The sequence below is a fragment of the Plectropomus leopardus genome, chromosome 9, assembly GCF_008729295.1.
Source record: "Plectropomus leopardus isolate mb chromosome 9, YSFRI_Pleo_2.0, whole genome shotgun sequence".
NCBI classification, from domain to species: Eukaryota; Metazoa; Chordata; class Actinopteri; order Perciformes; family Serranidae; genus Plectropomus; species Plectropomus leopardus.
The window spans coordinates 14,445,604-14,471,841 of NC_056471.1; the positions used below are offsets into that span (position 1 = coordinate 14,445,604).

Sequence of the window (26,238 nt, forward strand, 5' to 3'; positions counted from 1 at the left end):
AATGTTTATGTGAAAAAAATGAAATGAAATGCAATGTTTGTACATTTGTTTTAATTCTTAAATATTGATACTGGCATCGGCTGTAAAAAAAATCAAAAATCAGTTGGGCTCTAATTAGGGACACTCCTCAAGACAAACTCAGGCAGGACCTACCTTAAGCTCCTCCTTATGTTAACTGATATTGTGCTTTATTTTTACATATTCCCAATCACTCTGTTTAACTAATAAAATTACCGCAAACCATCTGGCACAGGTAATCCAGGTGTGCTGCAGTCAGCAAAGTTGCAGAATAAGTTTTAACATGTAGAGGATGGGGTAACTCCCACAACATAACTCTGGTTAACTCTTCTGCAATACTAAAGTAGTTCTTGCTTACCTAGTTTAACTTGCTGCAAGAACAGATAGGTCTGTTTTTGCTATAATTACGTCTCTTAATTTGCAGTTGACGTTTGAATGGAGGACTTTTGCATTTAAGCCAGTAAACCTCAATTATGATACTGTTAGTTAACGGACTATAGATGAAATAAGTACCTAAAGCAAGACACTGAACTACAAATGTTCTGGAAGTATAGTTTATTACCACATTAAGCAGTACATATATCTTAACTCAAGATTTCTCTAAATATATTTAAATATAGTTTGTTTCTTTGTGGGTTTTGACAAAGGCACTCACCATTGCGTGTAACATGGGTATTGAACAAGGAACAGTCATTAGGTGGGATTTTGTGCAAAATCTTATAATAGTTAGTAGGCTACATGTGTAACAAACATGCACTTACTGTAAGTTGAAGAACACACAATATATCTCTGGGGGATTTTAACCACACTCTCATATGCACTCAGGACAAAAATAAACACCTCCTTCAAAGGATTGTCAATGGCAGTATTAACCTTTGGAGCTCAACACGCAGCTTGTTGTTCAGCAGGTCAGTCAAGTCTTTTGGCAGTTTGAACACATGGAGCATAGAAATATACACTACTACAGTAGCTCTACACAGTCAGCTGAGCCTCTCGAGGTCTTGAAGAACCGTGCTGTGGAATAAGCCCGTCTGCCCACTGCTCTCCTGAGTCACCAGGACTCGTCCATCAGGTCGAGGTCTGTGAACGAGGACAAACTCTCCTTGAAGCAGACTGAGCTCTGAGTCTGTCTGAGCTAAATGCGTTGTGGTCACTCGGTGTCTGGAAAACAAAAAAGCAAAAGATGTAAAAGGCTTTTGTCCAATTCTTCCAGTCAATGAAAAACTGTCTAATCTGCCTCGCCTGTCTGATAATCAATATTAGGACAGACATACAAATCCAACGTACCTGCAGGGGCTGAACTGAGCTGACATGGCTAATAGGGACGGCTGTAATGATACTGGTTTCTGCGGGTTTGAATTTAGATCTGAGACCACAGTTTCAAGGCCTTTCCTGAGAACAGGAGCTTTTCCTTCTTTGAGAATGATCCCTGGTCCATCTCTTCCCAGGGTGAGTGATGGGGCCCACACTTCTAACAGAGGGGGGCCAGGGCGGGAGTTGGAGGGAACCTGATTTCCTGCTGACCAGGAGGAGGTGCGTGGTCTTGGAGGAGGGGAGTCTTCATCGGTGAAGAACCGCACTGACTTTGCCGGCTAGGAAAGTAAGATATTTACTGTAAGACACATGCAGTAATTACAGGAATAGTCAATATTCTCTTAAATTTGTTCTTAAGAAAAGTCTACGCCACGTTCATGACATGTTCTTAAACCCCAGAATTGTTTGCACCTGTGTTCTTATAATGATTAATCCCATTGCCTAAAAAAATCCCTTTTTTCCATCCACTACATTGAATTTGATGCACTAAAAATGACTTAAATAAAATAATTAGACTGGATACTTTCTATTATTAATTGAAGTTTTAGTGTAGCCCAGTGTTTATTTTAAAAGAAAAGTAATGCTTCTTGTAAAATAGGAATGATTCATTTGTTGCACTGCTGCCACATTTAGTAATGTCTTATGTGATCTGTAGTATGGTTTTGTTGTTTGGTTCAATGTTGTTTTATATTTTTGTATTATGAGAAACAGCTGATGTCCTGGGAAACAAGACAAATTTCATTTTCTCTGAAAAAGAGAAATCAAATCAATATAATTATTAAAAAATATTATAAATGATAAAATATATTATGATTAAAATCCTACAATATGATATAACTGTAGAAATGAAGAAAAGGCAATACATTATTCTGCTCAAACATGTCAGCAAAAAATGTGTCTAAGTGTGCTCTCAAGTGTGCTTAGATTCTGTTCTTACTTAGGAATAAATCCCAATTAATAAAACAGTAGTGTATGTATGAATACTTGTAAAAACTGTGTTTTTTTAAAGACATTTCTTGGTAGGTAAATGAGGTCCAATGCACATAGAATACTTAATGTCACATAAATGCATGCATTACCTTGTCTGTATTATTCTTATGTGAGTCGGGTCTGACAAGAATTGAGTGAGGGCCAGTGGGAGGCTGTCTGTCCTGCTGATATATTGCCTCAGCTGTGGTAGTGAAGTCCTTCTCCTTAAATACTGCAGCAGCAGAGGGCACTGCTGGCTCAGTCATCCAGCCTCGTGGTTTGCCAGAGTTGAACAGGATGCTGCTGTTTTTCTTCCTCTGCATGGCAGGTGAGTAACCGGACGCCTGAACTTGTGCAAAGTGCTGTGAGTTGGACGGGACGTTCAGATTGGACGTGTGGGAGAAATGGTTTGAGCCTGAGGAAGCATTTAAAAAGCATTCATTGACCAGGTGGTGAAATATTTTATTTAATCAAGCAGTTAGAAGGTAGATGTGGCAGTTCATCACTCACCTCTATGAGGGTTAAAGATGCGCCTCACAGTGTCCCAACCTTGTGAACCCCCATAGAGGGACGGTTTCCCAGCGCCAGTGGATGATACTGCATGCTGTGCTCCATTTGGCACAGATGGGACCTGTCCTGTTGAGTATATCGCTCCATCAGAGTTTACCCTATCAAGAGCAAGGACCACAGCAGGATTCTTGGCAGCTGTGGGTTTCTTTCCGGTGACTGTGTTGTACTGTGAGGATGCATTAGCTGCTTTGGTCTCCAGGAGTCTGGCCGAGGTTCTGCAGTGAGGCAATGAGACACCTCAGTACATACTGAATATCAATTGTTATAATCTAGTTAAAAGTTTCTTTGAACAAAGCACCAGCCTTAGCGTTTTATTTCAGTTTCACGATTCATTGAAATGTGTGCATGATGACATGTCATCCTGCCCACACTAAATCACTGTCTGAACCCAGATGTCATTCAGCTCCCACTCTCTGCAGTCAGGGATCACAGCCTCTCACCTGAGCACAGGCGTAATGTAGTTGCTGGGCAGAATGCCCACTTTGCCCGTTCTGAGCGATAACCCACGCAGCCATCCTTCTTTAAACTTTCCGTACACTCCTACCATCTCTCCTTTCCTCAGCTCTAGCTCCTCAGGCCGTCGAGGTTTGTAGGAGTACAGGACGGCACACCTGAGGAGTCACACAGAGGGTTCATCTATGTTAGTGCCACACTTTGTACAAAATACATCCAGATTATGTTGCCTTTTTTACAAGTATTTGAGTGCTTCTTGTTTCCTTTTATGTTCTTATCTTGCAACCGTGATCTTACATTATCATATCATTAATATAATGTTTAAAACACTGACTCACACACTGATGGAGAGCTGCTGCGTGGAGGAGGTTCTGTTGTCTGCAGAGGCAGAGGACATTTGGGGGTTCACCAGAGCCATAGAGATGGTGGGTGGAGTCTCACTGGTCATCTTCCTCTCACTCTGTAATGGGATAGATTCAAATGATCACTGTACTGAATGCAAAGGATGCTGCATGCCACATTATCTTAGAATTTGTTTGCAAACTCACTTGCTTTAGATCAGCCTGTAAGGAGGTTCATGAAAAATCTGGCATGTTTTGGTTTAATGTTGACCATGTTCACAGTCTTAATTTTACTTTGTCTTAACATTAAATGGATAGTTCACATTCTTATTGAAGTGGGGCTGTATGGGACTCTTATCTATAGTCAGTGTGGTCACATATACTAGATGTCAGTCAGCATGCTTCCAGGTCGGAAAAGTGGCAGCAGTGCTGACACAGAAGCCAAGCAATGTACTTCTGTGGATGGGGGCAGCAGCCAAAACAAATTTTAGCCACCTGAATTAAGTTCCAACTTAAAACCAGTTTTACCTTGCCACAGACAGCCCTTTCTGACAGGAAAACTCTTAACAACTTCAGTTCCCCATCTATACTCTCTTCAAAGCCACCAGGCTCCATTGAGAAAACAGTGAAAAATTTAAGTTGGCTGAACATAATAGATGCTTTTCTACTGATGCCTCATGCAGTTAGTTTATGTTATTGTGTTACTTTGTTGTACCCAAACTAACCCTTTTTAATGCCAAAGTCACACAATAGCACAAATGAAATAACTGTTCAAGGCGACGAACATCTACCATATGCAATACACTAACTATGGACAAAGGACAGAGGCCGGAATCGAACCTACAGCTGCTGCGGCAAGGACACAGCCTCTCTACATGGGGCGCCCGCTCTATCCGGTAGATAAGTACCTCATACAAACCCACTTCAAAGGATCCAAACTCTCCATTTAATGTGGGAAAATTAATGCATGTACCAACTTTTATGTCTGTCCATCCCATAGTAGTGAAGATCTTACAGGATCAGCAAAGCCGTCAGCAATTAGCATCTAATAGTTTATCAGAATGGGTTTAAGTGGTGGGCTGACTCGAGAGAACTCTGTACTAGAAAGAGGACATTTTTGAGTAACTTCAGAAGATAAACACTTGAGTTATCTAACGCAGACTCCCGAAGCCTCAAACTAACTTCAAATAAACTTTGGGATATATTTCAGTGTGCAAGGAAGGGATTTCTTAATGTCTATAATGAACAGAAGGAATGATTACAGCAGGCAAAAACTGCTTCAAATGTGTGTTTTAAGACAAAGATGTGAATATATACTTTAATATCCTTCTCACAATGTCAAATGAGCAGTAACCAAACTAAAATTGTGGTGTTTTAATGATGGTTGTGGAGACAGTCTAACTTGGGACTCCAAAGTCTCCTGTAGGTGGTCCTCTTTAATTTGTCCCCTGTCTGTTTATTAGATATGAATTGTTGGGCTTTCTTTTGAATTTTTTTGTTTTAGCTCTCACTTCATCAAAACAAAAAATTATAATGCAAACATTTTAATTTATGTAAAATGCATTAACCCTATTAAACCTGGATCTACAACAGTTTTCTTGTGCTGCATTCAGAAGCCTTTTACAAGCTGTTTAACCCTGAGAAAGGTGACAAAAAAACTGTTTTTGTAAAGGGGAAATTAATATATATTCATAATTATTATAATTATAATAAAATACAAATACAAATATAACAAATTTTCAGAATTTTTGGGGTCATTTCTTCTTTATTGTTTGGCTTATTTTAGGTTATTGTCTTGCAACTTTTTAACAAATTTCTTGTTAATTTTTGGGCCATGTCCTCTTATGCTGCTCATTGCCTTCTCCCCACATTTTGCAAGAAATCGAACCAATTTGCTCAAGTTCAAGTAAAAATGCATATAATTCCCAGCAGGCGTCGTTTGCATTTTATCCTTACAGATCCAAGCTCGTCTTTTTAAAGTTCAGAAACTCTGACAGGCTTGAAGTCAGCAGGCTGTGAGTCAGGCCTGACACAGCCACTGAGTCAGGGACAGACACTAAGGTGTGTCTCACGAAAACAGCAGTATGAAACTCAATCAATAATTACTTTACTGCCAAACTGCAAAGACACTTTTAGTGATCTTTCATGTATGCATTTTATTTTCTTCTCCTACCATAAAAAACCTGCTCACATAACATTTTCTTATTCTTATCATTGCAGAGAGGCGGCAAGAACATTCTCAGTGCCTATTATCTCTACAGTGACGTCTACAGAGGGTTGCTACTATTTACAGCACTACCACTCAACCACTGGCCTGTGGGCCTGGGCTTCCCTCTATACAGCATGTGCCTGGGACCCGCAGCTCTGCCACTATTAGGCTGCAATGCATTCACACTGTACCTCAAAGAAGTACAAAAGAAGTCTTAATTAAGAGGAAGCTGTTTCTATAAATGCAGCCCTCAGTTGTCAAAGGCAGTGCTGTGAGGCAGAAGTAATGTAAAGTTACGATATGATGTCCTGCAGACACGCAAGCCCTCCATCATATAGGGGAGTGGATGAATGAGCATCACTATCTTCTAAGTTTGTCTTTTGTGACATTCATGTCACATTTACACTAAAAAGCAACTTTTTGTGATTTCTCTGTCACTTCTCTTTAAAGAAAAGATGAGAAAGCAGAAGCAGCAGACATCTTTCTGTTCTGTTAATCAATGTCTTTAAACAGAAGAGCACTGCCATCTTCCTAAATTCTTGTGTAATGCAACAACAAACAAGCCCAGCAACTGCCCTTTATTCATGCATTATTTACTTCTTTTCATTACCCTGTGTCCTTTTTCTATTCTTGGGTTGTGTTTTATCTGATGCAGCTTCAGTTATGCTGCAGTCACGCAATGGCCAGGTGCAGTGACCCAGCAGTGGCAGTAGCTATAATAATTCCACTCTTGGTCATGCAGTGAATAAAGTTTTATTTGGTTTAAATGGTTGACATACTCCTGCAGCCAGAATCACTGCAATCAGAAATAAACCAATTAATAGAATATTAAATAGATAGTTTGGGATTTTGTAAGTGGGGCTGTATGAGATACTTATATATACATGTATATGAGATATATTTATAGTCAGTGTATTATATACTTTTTCCAGCTCCTGCTGGGAGATCAAGAGGTGTTCCCAGACCTGATGAGATATCTAATCCCCTCCAGCTTGTTTTGGATCTAACCAGGGGTCTCCTACCAGTTGGCTGTGCCCAGAAAGCCTCTAAAGGGAGGCACCCATGAGCCATCCTGATCAAATGCCAGAACCACCTCAAGTAGCCCCTTTAGACATGAAGGAGCATCAGCTCTACTCCAAGCTCTCTCTGAATGTCTGAGCTCCTCACACTCAAACAATTTTTGGTCACATGTATCCATAATCTCATTTTTGTGGTCACTACGCAAAGTTCAAGACCATGTGGAGGGTTGACATAGCTTCGCCCTCTGGCTTAGATACTTCTTGACCACACTGATCACTGCTAATGCCACACCAATCTGCTTGTTTATTTTACGCAGAACTCCTTCACTTGGGAAAGTAACTCACTCTAATCTAAGAGGGAACAATCCTCAGTTTTCCTGCAAAGAAACCATGGTCTCAGAAATAAAAGACACTGACTCTCACCACAAAAGCTTCACACTCGACTGCAAACTACCCCAGTGCACAGCGGAGGTCACGATCTGATTAAGCCAACAGAACCACATCATCTGCAAAGAACAAAGATGCAATTCTGAAGTCCCCAAACCCGACACGTTTCTCACTCCGACTGCATCTGAAGAATCTGCTCAAAATTTTCACAAATAGAATCTGTGACAAGGTACACCCCTGACAGAGGCCAAAAGCCACTGAAGACGTGTTTGACTTTGTGCCAACTTTACAGACATAACTCCCACGTTGGTTATACAAGGACTGGATACCTTGTAGTAACGACCCCAAACTCCCCCAACCCCTTCAGCAGCCTTGCGAGGTTATAAAACTGGTCCACTGACGGCCAGGATGGAATCTGCATCCCTGAGCACCCAGAATAAACTTTCAATGATTTCGACGCCACCTTCAGCAATTAAAAAAAAAAAAGAAAAGTAAACAGCTCCTTGTTGAGAATCAGAAATCGATAGCCACAATCGCAATCGCAACAAAAAATATATATTTGTAAAGCTCAACACAAGCTAATAATGAGTGTGTGTTAAAGTGTGAAACTCAGACAAGGTTTTCAAAAGTAAATAAAATGTGGGACACAAAAAAGGAGAGATTGCACTTGCACTTTGATCAATATGTCATAAACCACAAAATAGCCCAAATACACTGCTTTGCAAAGCAGTTTGACTATTTTTTGTTTGTGACATACTGATCTCAAAGCCAAGTACAAGTCTATCCTCTCCTTATTCGGTCTCAAATGCCCTTGGATCCAAGGAGCCCCTGTCTTTTGATACCGGCCATGTGTGAAGTATTACTCCACAGCTGATCAACTTTTTGAATAAAACATGGTTTTGGACACATTTTGTGAGTGAGATGAACACAAACTTAAAAAATGTGTCAGAATTAATTAGTGATGTAAAGGCCCTTCACACCCACACTGGTATTTTCAATCATTCGGGATAATTAAACCTCTAATCAGGTTGAAGTTGGTTGGAGCTTTTATAATTATATGATGTCAACATACTCTATTAAATGGTAACTCAAGGCTTGTTCTAGATGAGTAAGGCCACCAGCAATCACCACATAATGCTTGACCCCAGAGCATTATGGGAAATACCTAGTTGTTCACTAGTGTAAGAGCTCACTGAGTCAGGTAACTGACGAGCAACACTATGTTGTGTCGAAAGTCTTTACTTTCTGCTTAAATGTAAATATTTGGATTTTATTAGTCACATTTTGTACTATATAGGTTTACTCTTTTAATAGAATATATGTGTGACTGTTGACAACTTTTATGAGCTCAGAGAAGCAGTCATTAAATACTGAGGTTTACATTTAAATGCTGCCATGTCAGTATCACAGATATACTGCATTTTTAGTATATGAATATTTTTGAACATAAGCTGAAAAGATTTAACAAATAAGCATTTTATTAGGGGTCAGGATCTGATCGAACAGGAAATAATTAAAAACAAATTTCTGTAGTATATAGTCATATTTTGGGCAGACTAATAAAAGTTAAACAACACAGCAACTGCAGCTTTTTTGCACTGTGGTAGGGCGGCAATTTAAGATTATTTTCATTCATTCATTCATTGTCCGTAACTGCTTGTCCTCGTAAGGGTTGCGGGGGGGCTGGAGCCAATCCGGCGGGGTACACCCTGGACAGGTCGCCAGACTACTGCTGGGAGATTATTTTCGTTATCGACTAATTTGGTATCTTTTTCTTGATTAATCAGTTTGACATTTGGTCTGTAAAAATGTCAGAAAATAGAGAAAAACTCTTGGACAATTTCTCAGCACCCAAGGTGATGACCTTACTTTGCATATTTTGTGCAGTGATTCTGTTGGTAGGTGTGGTATGGCAAAAAGAAAAGACTTCCTACATGAAACTGCTCAGTCTGGATTATCTTGAGTAACTGGACCATTAATGATTTCTGGAGAGAGACATTGTTGTTTAGTTTTTCAAATGTATATATAAAATTTATTTATTTATTGGTGTTTTGAGCACCAGAAGCCGAGTGCTATCTAGTTCCATTATGTGTGAGAGAAGGCAGACATCTCTACGGCCAATATCTCCAGCACTTGGCACCTCACACAAAAACAATCTAGACTGATGAATAGCACTACAGGTAAGAGGAAATATGTATTATCGATATAGGGTTGAACTGTCCCTTTAATATTTGAGGGAACTTTAAAAAAACTGCTCAAGATGGACAAGTTTAGAGGTGCTTTCGTGTAATTTCTATTTATGTTGTTTTTACTCTTTTTTAGTTTTTTCATATTGGTTATTTTTGTCTTGTGAAGCACTTTGTTGCGCTCTGCACTTGAAAGGTGATTTATAAATAAACCTACTTGATAATCAATGACAAAGAGAATTGCCGATTCATTTCATGTTGATCATGTAATAGTTTAATCACCGCAGGTCGATTCTCTTCAACTGACAGGCTTCAGGAGGAGCTCATTTAAAATAAGCTTTTTGTAGCAGTAATATCAGCGCAGTGCTGCCAGTGAAGTATGATGTGAACTTTTCTATGTTGCATTTGAAGATGTTTTTGCTTTTGGCTCATTTCCATCCTAAATTTTGCTCTTATATAACCGTGCCAATATTCACACTAATACGCATCTTTTCATCCACAGTCAGTGGGAAGAAGCATTGCTCTGTGAAACAGTGGAGCCAGAGGTGAGGGCTGATGGGATGCAGTGCTAAGAATAGCACACATGCTGGCTTGGACAGTGGGGAGCTCAGCCTCGGCTTTAGGGACAGAGGCCCTCCACTCCTTTAAAAAGGGTGCGTGGCCTGTCTGCTATTACTGGCCCGCTGATGTGAGAGTGAGTGTTACCTGCTTAGTGAAGAGGAAGGAGTTTGAAGGCAGGGGAGAGAGGGGTCTGTTATGTAACCAACTTCACCAGTGACTCATCATCATCAGCATGAGAGAGATAAGCAGACGCACTGAGGGACTCTCCGAGCCTCCCACTCTCTACATCTATCTCTCATTTTCCTCCTCCTTTTTCCTACTTGTGTTTTGCCATTTTGCAGCTCACACAGTTTGTTTTCTGTTTCTCTTCCCAGCACTATGCCATCTTTTTTTTCCCAGTATTTCCTCTCACCTTGTCATCCTCCTATCTTATCTCGCCCATTTCCTGCTTGTTATCTTGTTCTCAATTTTTAAGTCTCCTGCACCTCCCTTCCTCCTTTGGTTTTCGTCTGACCTGCATGAGATTTTGCATTTTAGGTTCTGACATGTATAATTGCCAGGTAAAGCTGTGAAATTTGAGCTGAATCAAAGGAAATCATTATCTCAGAGAACAGGGCACTTGGCAGCAGGTTGCATTATTAAACCTTGCAGAGGCTTTTATGTTGGCACTGCACTCCGGCACTGGCTGGCTTTGACTTTATGCAGCATTCACAGAACCCTTAAAACATTGTTTTTAATGTAAATGAATGCCACTATGTCCAGCTTAATAAAAATTGTTGACATGAAATGTATCCAACCATTTAAAGGGGCTGCTCACCCCCAAAACAAAAAATACATATTTTATCTCTTAACCTGTAGTGCCATTCATCAATCTAGATTGTTTTGTGTGAGATGCCGAGTGCTGGACGTATCAGCCGCAGAAATGTCTGTCTTCTTTCAATTGTAATGGAACTAGATGGCACTCAGCTTGTGATTCTCAAATAGTCTTTCTACCAACTACACCCACCCACCCAATCACTGCACAGAAGGAAGTGTGCATCTATTCATGGATGAGAAGCTTGTGCTCTTGGCAGCATATGATGTGAACATTAATGGTGTCCTCCTTGGCTGAGTTGTGATGCAAGCCAGCTCAGTGGTGCTAGCAGCAGATACAAGCTTCTGTCTGCGCTGTGATAAAGTTGGCGACTGTAGTTTGGTAGAGAGAAAATAGCTCCCACATGAAACTGCTCTGTAGATTAGTAGTCTGTAGATTATTTTGAGCAACTCATTGTTTCTGGAATGAAACATTGCTGTTGACTTTTTCAAATGTATTTCTTTGGCACTTTTAGCAACACAAGCCAAGTGCCATGTAGTTTCATTGTATTTGAGAAAAGGCAGACAACTCTACGGCCTATTTCTCCAACATTCGACACACACTCAAATCCATCTGGATCAGGGGTCAGCCACCCAGCGCACATGTGCCACTATTGGCACCCAGTAGCTTATTCAATGATACACTAACAGTATGTGTAATAAAAAGAGAAGATGTTAGAGTGCAGCAGATAGCTGATTTCAACATCAAACTTGACAAGAGCTTGGATGTGAATGCCTTACCAAGCCTGGCAGTCATGGCAAGGTCCTGTGATTTGACAGTAAGGGAGGAGACCTGCTGCTTTAACATCAATGTCTCAAACAACAAAAGGTGAGGACATAAGCAAAGTTGTTATGGACCAATTTGAGGAGCGGAGCGAGGGATTGACGTTATATTGATATATGCAGACACAGATTAACAAGAACATTTAAAAATGGCACTTTATATAATAAAAAGTTGACAATCCCTGATGTTTTAAATAATTATTTTGGGGTTAATTATCCCTTTAAGCAAAGCTGACCAAAACTAAAATTGATATTGCGTTGCTATAATGTTGCCTCGGATATGTTTTATTTTAACATAACTTAAAAAAAAAAAACAGTCTCAAGCAGGTTTCCCACACATTTTCATGGACAAATTTTCAAGACTTTCCATGACTTTTCAAGGACCCATAACAAAAAATAGTTTAATTTTGCCCGAATTGATCAGCATTTTTCAAACATGAGAACATAATTTAGCAAGATCTCATTACATGAAGAGAGAGATACAGTGTGGGAAAAAAAGGTTTTCACACAGTGACACATTTTAGTGCTATGTTATCGACTCCTACAGCAAATAAATTTGCTATTATGTTACACTGAGTAGAAGGTTATCCACGGATGATTCCTTCAAAAATTTAATTACAAAACTCCAAGACTTTCCCAAAACTTTCAATGATTTTTACTAATTCAATAACTTTTCCAGGCCTAGAAAATATTATTGAGAAATTCCATGTCTTTTCCAGGCTTTCCATGACTGTGGGAACCCTGTCAAGGTTCATCATCCATCCATCATCCTGCCATGTGATACAGGATGTATAAAATATGTAGCAGGAATCATGTTGGTTACATGAAAAGAGTGGGTTAGCACTTCATCCTGAGAGCTTGAGAACAAAATGTTCCTAGATTATAACCAAAGGTTTTACTAAGAGATGCTAGAAGGGCCCTAAATGAACTTTTTGGACTGAAGGGAGTTTTTATGAACTCACTTTTATCTGCACCGCACTGCAAGAATAGTAACAATTGTAGTTTATAGAACACTGTTTGGAGATATTTCTTTAGTTCCTGCTCTCCAAGCACAAGAGGAACTGTGAGTGATGTTCAGATACGTTTGCTTGAACATGAGCCAATGCAACACCAGTAAGCGCCATTTTCAAAAACTTGTTATCCTTGTAAACAACAGACAACACAAAATACAAACAACAGCTTGTAATGTAAAAAAAGGAAAAAGAAATGGACCAACGGTGAAGTTCAGGTCTTTACTCAGCACATATGCAACGGGGGAAAACCAAAAAGTTTAAGCTGATTCAAAGCTGAATATATATCTTCAGTAGAATGACGTTGCTATACCAACTAGCAGACAGTTTGGTATAGACTCTCGGGGGTTTTCCAAAACTGTTAGGTTTCAAAAACGCCTATTAAATAAAGCTGTGAAAACAAACAGAGACTTTATCGCATACACTCTTCTTGTGAGTAATTTAGACAACATGATAGCAGTAAAGGCCAGCCCAGGTTTCCAGTGTGCTTCCTAGAAGATAATAGAAGTATTTAAATTTGCCCTCTATGTGTTTTATTCTTAAATATTCATCCTTTTATCAAACGTTAAAGCCAGAGGAGGTTTAAGACACAATAAGACAATTACTCAACTTCCCCACACGTGCTATATCTCCCTGAGCTGTAGAAAGACAAAAAGGACACACACCCTGTTAGCCTGTTATTCATCTATGAGGAGAAACCCTGGCTTATATCCCAGGACTCTTGATTAAAGACCTTTCAAAGTTTTGGTCTGCTCACCTCCAGCCCTCACTCCCTTTATATCAAGCCCTTTCCACATCTGTGTTGTCTTAATGAGAGCCACTTAATCATGCAGCGGCCAACATGAGGGCGATGCCTCTCTTTCTCACTCATTCCTTAAGCCTAGTGTCACGGTTCTCTCCCTGCATCCCTGAGGAAAAACTTGATCCCTCTGTGACTCAAATAAAAACACCTATTATCTCACAGAAAACCGTCATGCCTTTTGCCAACCACATGTTTTCTGTTAAAACAAATCACTGCAAACAAAACAAAGCCAAACATATTTTAGCTCAAAGATCACAAGAAAGAGAAATCTGATAAAACTAAGAATGTTTAGCGTATCATTGTAGCATGCATGAAGGCAGAGGTGTTGGCACATGACTCACCTGTAACAGGTGTCTGTGTGTAGTGTCAGAGTGGCGTCTTATTCGCTGAGAGTTCACTTTGGAGGAATGAGGGTGGCCCCGGGCAGCACGGGGCACAGAGAGGTGCTGAGGATGACCCTGACGGTTGACGCTGTTGAAGGTGCTGATGTTGTTCGTCTCTCCTTTGGCAGTCTGATAAAAGTTGCTGGCTGCAGGTTTTCTCCGCTGGTTGGAGAGGGGCAAAGCATTGATGATGGGTGTCTTTGCCGGGACCTGAGGGACTCCGTAATGGGTGGTCCTGTTGGATACGTCAGTGGCCTTGTCTTTGCCCCCACTCCCAGTCCGATGGTGAAATTCTGCTGAGTCACTCCCCCTCTGATTCCTTCCCTCTAGCAGTTTGGCAGCCACTGAGTTTGGCTGAAAGAGATGAAAACATAAAGAGAAAATCGGGATGAATCCTGACACAGAAAACAGTCAATCCTCAGTCAAGAAAATCCTCTCCAAATAGCTCCTACCTGCTACTAGCGCCTGTCAACCTGTGCTCCCGCTGATCAGCGAAACGGCTTTCTAAATACACCCACTTATCACCACTCCACTCACCCCTACAACTTGTTGGACAGGCAGGCAGGCAGGCAGGCAGGAGCATAAGTACCAGCCAATAAGCCAGGAAGGGTGCTGAGAGAGGAGCTGCACAGACAGCCAGGCAGACAGACAGGCATGGCAGGGTTAATGCTTTCACTCCCCACAGTGATGTGCTGTTATGCCACCCAAGCAGAGAAAGCATTACTGTGTCTTCACGCCTGGCTGCACGACACGAGGAGAGGCAGGCTCGGAGAGGAGAGAAAAGAGGAGAAAAGAGGAGGATGAAAAAAACAGAGTACAGAGGTAGAAAAAGATGGAGAGCACCGCTGAGGCGGGGCTTTGGGAGAAGACATGGGCGGACAGGAGATGAAAGGAGGCGTAAGAGGAGGGGGACAGAAACAAAATATTAGGATACACTATGGCAAAACAGATGACAAGTGAGGGAAATAAACAAGAACTGAATGAGGCACCACATTAACCCCACTGTGGGAACAAATATACATTTCTCCCAGCACGGATGAAGTTAATTCCTGGAGGCAGAAAGTACAGAGGAAAACAAATGACAGTCAGCTAGCTAAGCGAGCGCTGCCAACCTGAGTAAGCCACATAGTCACACACTAATGAGCAGCTGCAGACACAGCAGGGCTTCACAGATTAGCTCTCTGCCTCAGCACTTTGCAGCGCAGGAGTGACATTTACGGATGAATCAAAGATTTGAATAAAAATCAAGGTAGCGCCCCGGCAGTGACCTGGAATTAACGACATCCAGGGACGACATCTATGGTTCAATTCATTACAAGAGCTACACCATCAGACCACAGTGCCAAGCGGCAGGTGTCAACCTTGATCACGCTGAAAAGGCCATGACACACATTCAAACAATGAAGGAAGGAAGACAGAAAGAGTACTGAGGATGACTCACCTCTGTAAACTGCAGAGGGCAAATTCCAACTTTCTCCCCGAGCCTGGCTTCAATCCAGTGTTCATCCACCCGTCTGATGACAGCAAGGATGTCTCCCTGTAAACCAAAAGTAAAAAACACACAAAACTGAACGTTGAAAAATAAAAGGTAAGAGGCAGATACACAGCTGTAAAAAAAAAAAACAAAACTAAATGAAAACTCAGGATGCCAGGTGCTTATAACATTGTGAGCTCGCCCTGGAGACTGAGCACTCAGCTCAGAAACTCTCCGAGCTCTACATTTCTCCTGCAGCATGTGACATCAGCTGCCTTTGTGTCTGCAGGCCGAGTCCTCTCTGTGGCCAGCATCGCTCTAAAAACCATTTGACCATCTGCATTAAAACTGAAAAAAAAAAAAAAGAAAAAAGCTGAGCGCAAGTGTGCTTTAATGGAGAGCACACAAGTACCGAGGCCCTTATATAACTGTCTCAGAAATCCTTCAGGGCTCGGAACAACCGCTGCAGCAGAGGTCTGAGCCTCCAGCTCCGCAAGTCTCGCAAAGCCGTGAAAAGAACAAAAAGAAGTGATATTAACCAGGGAGATCAGGCTAATTTTAGAACTCATGAAACTGTAAGAAGTAAATATTCTAGCACTGCAACAATTAGACGATTAGTCAATTAGTTAGTCAGAAAAAATTAATCTGCAGCAATTTAGGGGTGTAAATCGTAAGTTAATCATAAGTGATATATCAATTTTTGGGAAATTATTCCAAATTTGCTGATATTCAAAAGTCTTCCAGGATATGGTTTTGATTCAACTAAAGTTAGGGGCCTGTGATTGATATGAAACAATATCAGTAAATATCCTCATTGTATTTTTTGGGCTGCTTACCATTGTCTACTTAAAGCTAGACTGCTAGCACTGTTTGACATAGACTGTATATGAAGATGGATGATATGACGGCTCCCCAAAGTGAAGCCAGAACATCTTGATCGCGGGGCGCCTCATGTACAGAGGTTGTGTCCTCGACACAGCGGCCGAAGGTTCAATTTCGGCCTTGGCCCTTTACTGCATGTCGACCCTTCTCTCTCTCTCTATCCATTAAAGGCAAAAACTCCAGAAAAATAAAATAAAATAAAACAAAAAAACAACAAAAAGAACCATTTCAATCTTAAAACTCAAAGTACATGCCAAATTAATTTTTCTCCCAGATGGTTTCTGCTATTTTAGGTTTATTTTATCATGCTGATGTTTGTTCAAGTTTTATTTTTCTCATATGTTTGCTTTTAATTAGTTAGTTTATTCCATAAAAAGGGGATTTCACGTCATGACTGTGACTGACTGTGCCAAATGTCACTGGCATAGAATGGCAGTGGGGGAATCCAAAATATCTTAGCTTAATTTTGTACAGCTGGAATAAGAGGAGATGCATCGTCCATCCTTATATGATGCTGTTTGAATGCTTAGGAAGAAGCTGTGCTTAGACAGGGATGGTGATACAGATGTGTCATGGGAATTTTAGAATAAAGGCATATCTTAAAAATGATATGTATTGATGTCGTCACTTTGTATTGGATCACTGAATATATAAATTGATCCAGGTTTATGTGTTGTCCTTTCAACTATTTTGATAATCAAATAACTGTAAAAGTCACTTTTAAACAAAAATGGGAAAAACTTTCTAATTCTAGTTGCACATGCAAATATTTTCTGATTTTCTTATTTAAGCTGCCCCCTAAAAGTCAAAGACTCAAATCATCAATCAGAGACTCTTCAGTCAACTGAGATTCCTTCAAGTTGAGCAGTCATTTCTTGTTTGTTTTCTGTTTGTCCGTTAGTGTGCAGTGTACTTCTGGGTATATTTCAGTCCCCAGATGTAGCTGCAATGTGACTCCTCCTCACTGTCATGCTGCTCTCCGATACAGGAAGCTGCAGACCCAGAGCCAAAGTGAGTCTGAGACAGAGACAGCTGCCCGGAGGAAGAGAGGATTCACCCCGTCAAGCTCTGAGATTACATTATCTTTTGCTTTCTGCTAAAAAGTCAGAGCAACTTAATATGATACAGTCTCTGGCTTTTGTTTGATATCTAACATTAGTGTCAGCAATTTGCACATTTCCAATCTGTTGGTAGCATAGCAAGCCTGCATTAGCTTGGAGGGCTTGTTTAGCAAATTACTTGAACGCCGCTGTCACCTTAAACGTCCTACCAAACCCCATTCAAACTATTAAACTCATTATAGAAAAAAAAGGAATAAACACTCAAGTATTCCCCTTGAACATCCAAATCCAATTTGACTGACCTAACTGAGTCTGGAACAATCCTGTTTCGTAGGCTTTCATGATAGTAAATAGAGTATCTTTGGTTTTTGGATTGTTTGTCAGACAAAGCAACACCTTTGAGATGTTTCCTTTGCTCACTTATAAACAACAATCAATTGAAAAAATAATCAAAATAATGTAAAATATTTGAGGTTTTGTCCACACTTGACTGGAATTATCTATCATATGACATTTTAGCACCAAAGTTTTCCAAGGTAATCTTTTAGCAGAGCTGGATAGCCGCCCGGATTTTGATGCATCTCACCTTAAGATCCATTCAGTTAACAGATGATGGCCTAAACAACAGCAACACTTACTAGCCTGACATTGCCAGACTAATTCACAAATTGTGAGCAGATTCGTCTGGTTCCCAGGCTCATTAAATACAATGTAATTAAGGTGAAATAGCACCTTTCCTCTTTCCCCTGAAGGTTACCGATTCATTATTTCCTGTAGGTTAAAGCTAAGTGTAGTTATTTTCTTTGCACATTAATTAAAAAGTAGGCATCCCTTCAAAAGATCAAGTCTACACACACAAGACTGAACCCCATGAATGTAAGTAACTTTTCCTGCCGTGTTGAGTCAGTAGTTTGAGAGTCAGACCTTGAGGAAGCTGAGACAATATTTACTGTCTTCCAGATTCATCTCTTCGGGGTTAAAGTCATGCAGCGCCCTGCAGAGAGCCAGAGGTTGGGAGTGCTGGAAGGGCTGCAGCTGAGGCATCTGGCTGACGGCCTGCAGCATGCTGGCATTGACAGATGCGCTGCTACTGTCACCGGCATTTCCGCGGTGCCAGCTCTCATCCACTTTGTGCTTCAGGGTGATACTGTTACTGGGTGTGAGGACCAGCTCTCCCGACGAATCACCTCGTTGGTTACGCGTCAAAGCTCTCAGAGCGAGCTGAGGAACAAACAAACAAAACAAAAAAAATAATCAAATTAGTTAAGTACTATATGTCCGAACCAAGTGGTGATGATACACATTTCTGAAGATGGTAAAATCAATGTCTTTAAAGATTTTGCCTTCCAGACTGCGCTCTCTTTTAGAAAACCAAAAACTATTGTCTTGCCAATACAACTGCATTTTCAGGAGGTGGTATGAGATGCTAGTTATTTTGTTCTTTACTTTTACTGTTATAAACTGTGGCCAGCGACTCGCATGTCACTCCATCAGTGTGTCTCATTCATTTTAACACAGAACATTTATTAATAACAGCGCAGGGTGACAAACCTCTGCATCTTCTTAACAGATTTGTGCTGAGCGGACATAGATGTGTGATGTTCTTAACTAGATATGCAGATGGCTTTAATATGACACATCCTTTTTCCCTTTACAGATGATATCAAGTGTTGGCTCAAGCTTTGCTGTTTATGACCTTTTCGGTGACATTAAGTCTTGCTTGTTAACTGCAGATACAGAGACGCCCTAGCAAAGAATTATGCATAATACAGTGTTAATAACAAATACAGTTCACAGTCCATGACTGTGTGTCATCCTAGTGACACACAGTCATGGACTGTGAACATAAAATAATATAAATTAATACGCAGTTCATCTCACACTGACAGAATACCAATGATTTCCCAGATGCTAAGTATCATTTGGCGATAATTTCCTTAAATAAGTTCCAAAGATGATCTTGTCATTGCAGGTAACTCAATTTTGTGCTGTTTATTAAAGCTGAAAAAAACTCAAGTACAGCTCTGTGATGACAGTAAAAGTAATGAGATTGCTTTATATAAATAACTTGAATAGAGGTTTTCAGGAATTTAAGTCAATCTGCAAATAATAACAGAATCTACTAAACTGTCCACATAAGTCTACTCTTCCCTCTTAATGTGAGGCCTGGCCGAGGGTGTTACTTTGTGCTGAAAAGTGGTAGGAACATAATTATTACATAATTATTATATAATTACTGGGTCGGAGAAAAACGGTGCATTAATAGGGCATAGCCTCGTCTAATACCAGGGGTGTAGGTTTTGTTTTAACATTTTGGGGGGGACAGGGTGCCTAGGGGTTGTCCCCCAGAAAACTTTGAGCATCAAACACTTCATTTTCTGCATTCTGGTGAATCTTTATGCCTACATATATGATGGAAATGTCTTTATTTATTCATTGGAAAATACTAAATTCAGGCGGCAAGTGACAATTCAAAATATAGTAATATGATACAACATCAGGGCCTGTGTCCACATAGTATTTATCTGTGGCAGAAAAGAGATGCCAAGGTGCTGGTGCATGCTTTGACAACACCAGCGCCTTTCTGAAAAAAGCTGAAGAGCTCTGAAAAAAAGACGCAGAGAACTGCACCCTTTCTCTTGGGGGCTCATTCTTTAATTTGACATACTGTAAAAAAAGGCACTGGTGCTCAGAAAAAAAGCATAACATGGACACAGACCCAAATAAAGTAAGGCTTTAAAGAATTCTGCATCACTTTTCAAATGTTTATTCACCCGTAGGTCAACTATACTCGTTTAATGTTATCTCTGCTGAGTCAACACACCTGTAGACATGATTTACTCATCCATACTCTTTTGTTGGGGATGTAAAGTCTTTAAATGTGCGTGTGGCACCTTTTCACGTCAATGATACATTAATTCATTTTTAAATTAATTTAGACTTTCATGGCTCGTATGTGTTGTCATGTTCACAGAGAAAGCATGCAAAAGTTAGGCAAGACAAAACTGTGTCAAGAATTTGTATGACTTACTGATTGGTGCATTGATGTTTTGCATTTTCTTTTTTTTAAGCTTACATTACTTTTTTTAACAATGCACATTTGTTTCTTTTATATTTACGTTGCATTGTATGTTTTCTTATTGTGCAAACCAACCTTTCACAAAGCATTATAAGCAGAACTTTTAAAAAATTATACTTTTAAAAAGTGATGGGAACAAAATCATCCAACTCAGATAATGGAGGGAACATATCCCCAGCGCCCCTGATTTAAATAACATATATGAGCATTCTTTCATAATCAGGTTCCTCCTGGCAAATGTATCTACAGGTCACATGTTTCTTTTGAGACCAGCGCAATAAAACTGCTGTGATACCCAGCCTTAGTTAAAGGATCATGGTGGAGGAAGTTATAGTATATGAAATCGTTTTGTGCTGAGGGTTTCTGAGGTACTCCGTTAAACAGCGGAATGATCACAAACTCACACTCATGAACTTGGCTGCACTTTTTGAACTCTGGCTGAACTCAAGCTACGGATTACAAGTAAACTCTTAAATGCTCGGAGCAGTTTGTGCACAGGACTATAAAGAAGGCAGGTTTCTGTGTTTCTCACCACCTCAGAGAATAAAACATCAGCATCAAATACACACTGCGTATGATTTACTGACGGTGAAGTACCTTTATGATCCACAGATCTCTGATGGGTTATATTAGGTGACAGATGTTCAGACCTGCTTTATACTGAATTGATTTTTAAACACGCACCACCACAGTCTTATTTTAGTCATATCTGTGCAGACTTTTTAAAGTTTGCTTGAAAATAATATACACTTCTATAACAGCAATATTAAATGATAATAATCACAGGGAACGTGTGATTCAGTTTAAGGTATCAAATCATTATTGTAATGTCAAGTCCCTTATGTCAAACATGCAGCAGTTTGCTTTCTATCCATCCATTCTTTTAGTCCTGTCTTTCATTACGTAACTTTTGCTCTGTAATATTTGAATATTTGTAACACACTCATTTCTCCCATTCTATTTGCTATATTTAGCAAATTCCTACTGTACAACTATTTTGACAGATCCTTAAATTTATTGTTTCAGACTGATTTGATTTGAGCTGCTGAGTGGCGGAGATATCGGCCGTAGAGATGTCTGCCTCCTCACAAAAATGATGGAACTAGATGGCACTCTGCTTGTGGTGCTCACCGCGACAAAAAAAAACATGTTTGGAAAACTTAACAGCAATGTCTCTTTCCAGAAATCATGACCCGGTTACTCAAGACAATCCACAGACCTTGTTTTGAGCAGTTAGGCTACGTGATGTAGGAACTATTTTCTTTCTACCGAACTACATCTGCTAACTGTATCACCACACAGAAGGAAACGTGCATCTACTGCTGGCTCACTTTGCATCACTGAGCTCACTAATGTTACAATTCAGGCAAGGAGGACGGCATTAATAAACAACAAGGAAATCCAGTCACTCCCAAAATGTGAAAAACATGAAAAAGGAGGAGGAATGACATAAAAAAAAGCCTTTACTGTAGTGGCTAAATCATTAAAAAAGCCAACATGTTTAGGCCACTTTGTTTTTAAAACCTTGACGAAGACCGGCAATGGTTGCAAAATGTTGGCTTTTTTATCTCCAACACTGACAACTCACTCGCAACTCACACCAAAACATTCAGCACTAATAAAAAGCACTACAGGTTATAGGAAACTTATGCATTTTTGATTTTGGGGTGAACTGCCCCTTTAAAGTTACAATAGAGCTCTCCTCACTCGGGTGATGTCTGGGGACAAGTAAAAGACTCAGGAGTATTGTGGTTTCCTGTGTTCTCTGTGATGTGAAAAGGAAATCATCCTCTGTTTTACCTGTAGAAAAACGACGAACACTAATCTTACAGGTCTGAGGAGATCTCATTGCCTCGGGCCTGGAGGGACTCACACTTAGTAAGAGGAAACATTTCAGAAGGTGAGATCACACTCCAGCTCTTATGCCTCACATAATCTCATACAGTGAAACTTAAGTTTGGTGAGTAATTCAATAGGTCAGAAATGAGACACTAGGTCCAATTTCATAAAGTGCAAAGGACTAAATCAATGAGACATCGCAGGGTTGGGCGAGAAGACAATAAACAACATGAGCGAATGAACACTTGTCAACGGTAAGAAATTCCACCACAAAGTCTATACTGAGCTAGCTCTCCCTTTAACATGTGTGGGCATATTAGGATATTGTGGGCAATGAGGCAAACCAGTGAGCACAGTTGCTTTAAGGCAATATTGGATTTTCAGAAAATGATTTATTGCACCAATGTGATTAAATGCTTTGATTTGTATTTAATTAACTGGATTGGCTAAAAACTGACATTCATGTCTGGTGATTTCATCCACTGAATGTTTTTTAATTGACTTTCCAGAAGATTTACACTGTATCAAGAGAAACCTTCTGTATAAATACCGTGGCATACCCTAGGAGGTCATGTTTAACCCTTTGAAACCTGAGCAAATTGGTTTGGTTTCTTAGAAAAACATGGAAAGTAACTTAACAAGAAATGACCCAAAAATGATCAAGAAATTATTTTTAAAAAATCTACAAGAAAATTACTTGAAATTTGCCCAAAAAAGGTAAAAAAAAAGGAAATGGCCTGGAAAAAGTGATAGAATAAAAATAATAAATATAAATAATAATTATTGTATTTTGTGCATCCAAATTTTACATAAATAATTATAAGTATAGTTCAAACAAACCTGATGAAGCTGTAAGCAAAACAGGTTTGTTTCTCAAAATGAAGATTTAATGAAAAAGAAGTAGCAATTCAGCCTTCTTTTGTGTGGTCACTCCAGATTTTCCTAATTTTTTCAATGATTCTCTCTGTTTTAAAAGCTAATTTTCAGGTCTTTTTTGTATGACATTTTATGTGTTTGTGTATGAGTGTGTGTGCGTCGTTGTATGCCTGTTTGTCTCCGTATGTCTGCTCACCCAGTCCCTTACTGTTTAGACAAAACTGACAAGCATTGTGGATGATCATGGTCAGATCGTGTATATCACATGTAATATATTCTTGATATCGTTCATAATATTGCATTGAGTGTGTTTTCCAGCCAGTTTCACTCGCGGCTCATGGAAAAAATAGATCACACGCCCAAAACTATCGCTGCAGATCGTCAGCCTGGTGTGGAGCTCAGGGGCGGTGCGAACAGTCTGAATGTTCAACAGGAGCACTGAAAGCAAAGAGCCGGTGCTCTGTGAAAAATCAGGGCGCTTTGCCTCTAAACCGCGTCCAGTGTGATTGCGCCGTTAGTCGTATCTTGGTATCTTGCAGTGAGGTTGCAGAACTGAAACTTCTCCTGTGTTCGTGGTAAAACTACAGTGGCCAACACAAAAATGAGATTGGCTCTATCTAGGGCCAGAGTTTGGTTTGTCTGTTCTGAGCTGCTGTAAAGCCACAGGGCTAACTCTGTGGAAGAGGACCTGCTCCAGATGTATCTATAAACAGCTGATTCGAAGGTGACAAAAGCACAATTATTCTTATTTTCAGTTGATTATAAACTAATGATTGTGGTTATAAATAACATGCTGAAAACGTGGGTTTAAGGAAGCCAATCATTGTCATGTATTCTGAGAGTGTCCAGTGATTAGACCTTTCTGAGCATAATTTCACATAGTACTAAAAGCATTCAATATTGATCCACCCTTACAATTTTCCATATGTGCTGATTTTCAGGCAAATCACCCTGATAAATATATGTTTGGTATTTTGATATCTACTTGCAAGAAAGCCCCCACAAGGTGCTAGTTACTCCATGAACCCACCACGATACAGGAGTGGATAGACATAGTAAATTTTAGTTATGTTATGAAAAAAGATTACTTTTTCTTTTTGCCCTCAGACAAGTGTGTTCATCGAGCTCTGGACCAACTTTCCAGCCAGATTTTGCGGAGGTATCACATAAATGACCCCACTATGTTGTTTTGTTCTGACTGCTATTCTATTTTTTTCTCAAGCCTCTTCCTGACATATTTTACAGAGCTTGTATGCATAAACTTAATCTCTCCCAAACTGTATAAAGTTCTCAAACTTTGGAAAAACTGAACAAAAGAGGAAATGAAACTGTGTCCGTCTTGATGTATGCTCTGTAACATAAACTGATGCTTAAAAATTTTTTTATAATAATAATTTAGAATTAAAAAAAGATGCCCCTACATCTAACAAACTGGACCTTTAATACTTGTTGTAAACATAAACTGCTTCAAATAAATACATAAAGTAAAATCTTTTTTTAAAATGATACCCCTATGTCCTATAAACTGTGTGTTTAGTACTAAAAATAAACTTCTTCAAAAAAACAAAAAAAAACCCAAAACAAAGACTACAAAAATAAAAAAAAATAATTTAAAAAATGGTCCTACATCCTACAAACTGGACCTTGCTGTTTTTGGTTATATTTCTTATAGATATGCAGAGGATTAGGCCGGGGTCGTGCACTGACCTCATTGTGCCCTTGCTTCTCTCTGTGTTGACTCTCAGGCTGCTGCTGACCGTCCCTGACAGTCAGACCGCCCCTGACCAAGGGCACTGCGTAGCGGGCTGTCTGTCCATCCTTGCTGGGCCCCTGTGAGCTCTGGAGCCCCTCCAGGAGCCTCACTAGCAAGAGGTTTGCAGGAAGCTCCTCCACAGTCCTGGCAGGGACAGGAGCGTGACACTCTGGGCAGAGAAGCTGGGAGTGAGCCGCCTCCTGCCTCTGCAGGCAGGACAGACAGAAAGTGTGCTGGCAGGGCAGGACCTTGGCTGACACATCCAGTGGCACAAAACACAAAGGACATTCCAGCAGTGCACTCAGAGCCAGCTCCTCCATTTTAAAAGGGCCACCTCTCTTTGAGACTCCGGCTGCATCTGAAACACTGTAATCCACCATACTGAGAGACAAGAGGAGAGAGAAGCTAATTTAATGGCAGAAGTTTATGTCAGATAATCTACAATGAATGAGTGACAACATCACTGGAAGTCCTCCTCCGGTGTATTAAATGATACTAGAAGACACTGTCATAACTTTAAATAGTTTGATAAGGAGGAACAACAAAGATAAGACGCTTTGAAGTAAACACTACACGCTGCTTGTCTACAGGTGTTAGCTCACCTGGTTGCACAGGTATGACAGCAACAGGAAATACCCGAAGAAGACGAAATATCGCCATATTCGCCTCAATAACACACAGTACAGAAACATAAAGTACTCACACGTGTATCTGCTGACTGCCACAGTGATATTCAGCACACTCCGATTAGGAAATGCGTAACTTTTTCACCGCCGTCCGTCGCCATGACGCAGTGCGCTGAGGACGGGACAGTACGACGCAGGAAGGGCGCGTGAGCTTCGCCGAGCGACTCGTGCCAAAACTAATGACGACAGGAAAACCACCTGTGAAAAGCAGACTCGAAACAAACTGGTTGTGAGGTCTCAGTCATTACCACGCCAATTCAGCAGGAACTGTATCAGATTTCAGTGCCATGTCCGACTCAGTTTAACCCTTAACGGCTGATCAGCTTTTTAATTTATAACATCATTAACTTTAATGGCAGGAAATATTGACAGCGTATTTAAAAAAAAAATCCACATAAATAAAATAATTTTAAAAAATGTATATGTCAAGATAAAAGTTTATGAACTATCTATATTGGTTTTTTAATAAGTATTATTTTTTTTAAAGTTAGTTATGTTACTTTAGGCAAAGTAAATGTCTAAATTATGAAATTCTGCCTTCTAATTAAGTCTGATAATGGTTTAGGATATTTATATATCCTTATTTATGTAAGTGTTTATGTGAACGGCCCGACTTTCATTGATTAAAACGTGTAGGACAAGGGGGGAATGAAGGCAGTGTTTTGCAGCACTGTCATGTGACATGGTCTCCCTCTGCTGGTGCATTCTTTGACCAGTTCTGCAGCTTCACC

At 40.0% G+C, this 26,238-nt stretch overlaps 1 protein-coding gene across 1 annotated transcript; it reads right to left on the bottom strand.

Moving 5' to 3' along the window:
- Positions 1-558: 558 nt before the first annotated feature.
- sh3rf2 (SH3 domain containing ring finger 2) lies at positions 559-25,702 on the bottom strand. The gene is made up of 11 exons (XM_042493205.1): positions 25,525-25,702; positions 24,776-25,202; positions 18,199-18,495; positions 15,299-15,394; positions 13,816-14,211; positions 3,663-3,784; positions 3,312-3,482; positions 2,812-3,086; positions 2,412-2,716; positions 1,306-1,610; positions 559-1,179 (listed from the first exon to the last, which is right to left on the bottom strand). The coding sequence occupies exons 2-11, from the start codon at positions 25,199-25,201 to the stop codon at positions 999-1,001; spliced, it is 2,574 nt and encodes an 857-aa protein (XP_042349139.1). The 5' UTR covers position 25,202; positions 25,525-25,702; the 3' UTR covers positions 559-998.
- Between the last annotated feature and the right edge of the window lie 536 nt (positions 25,703-26,238).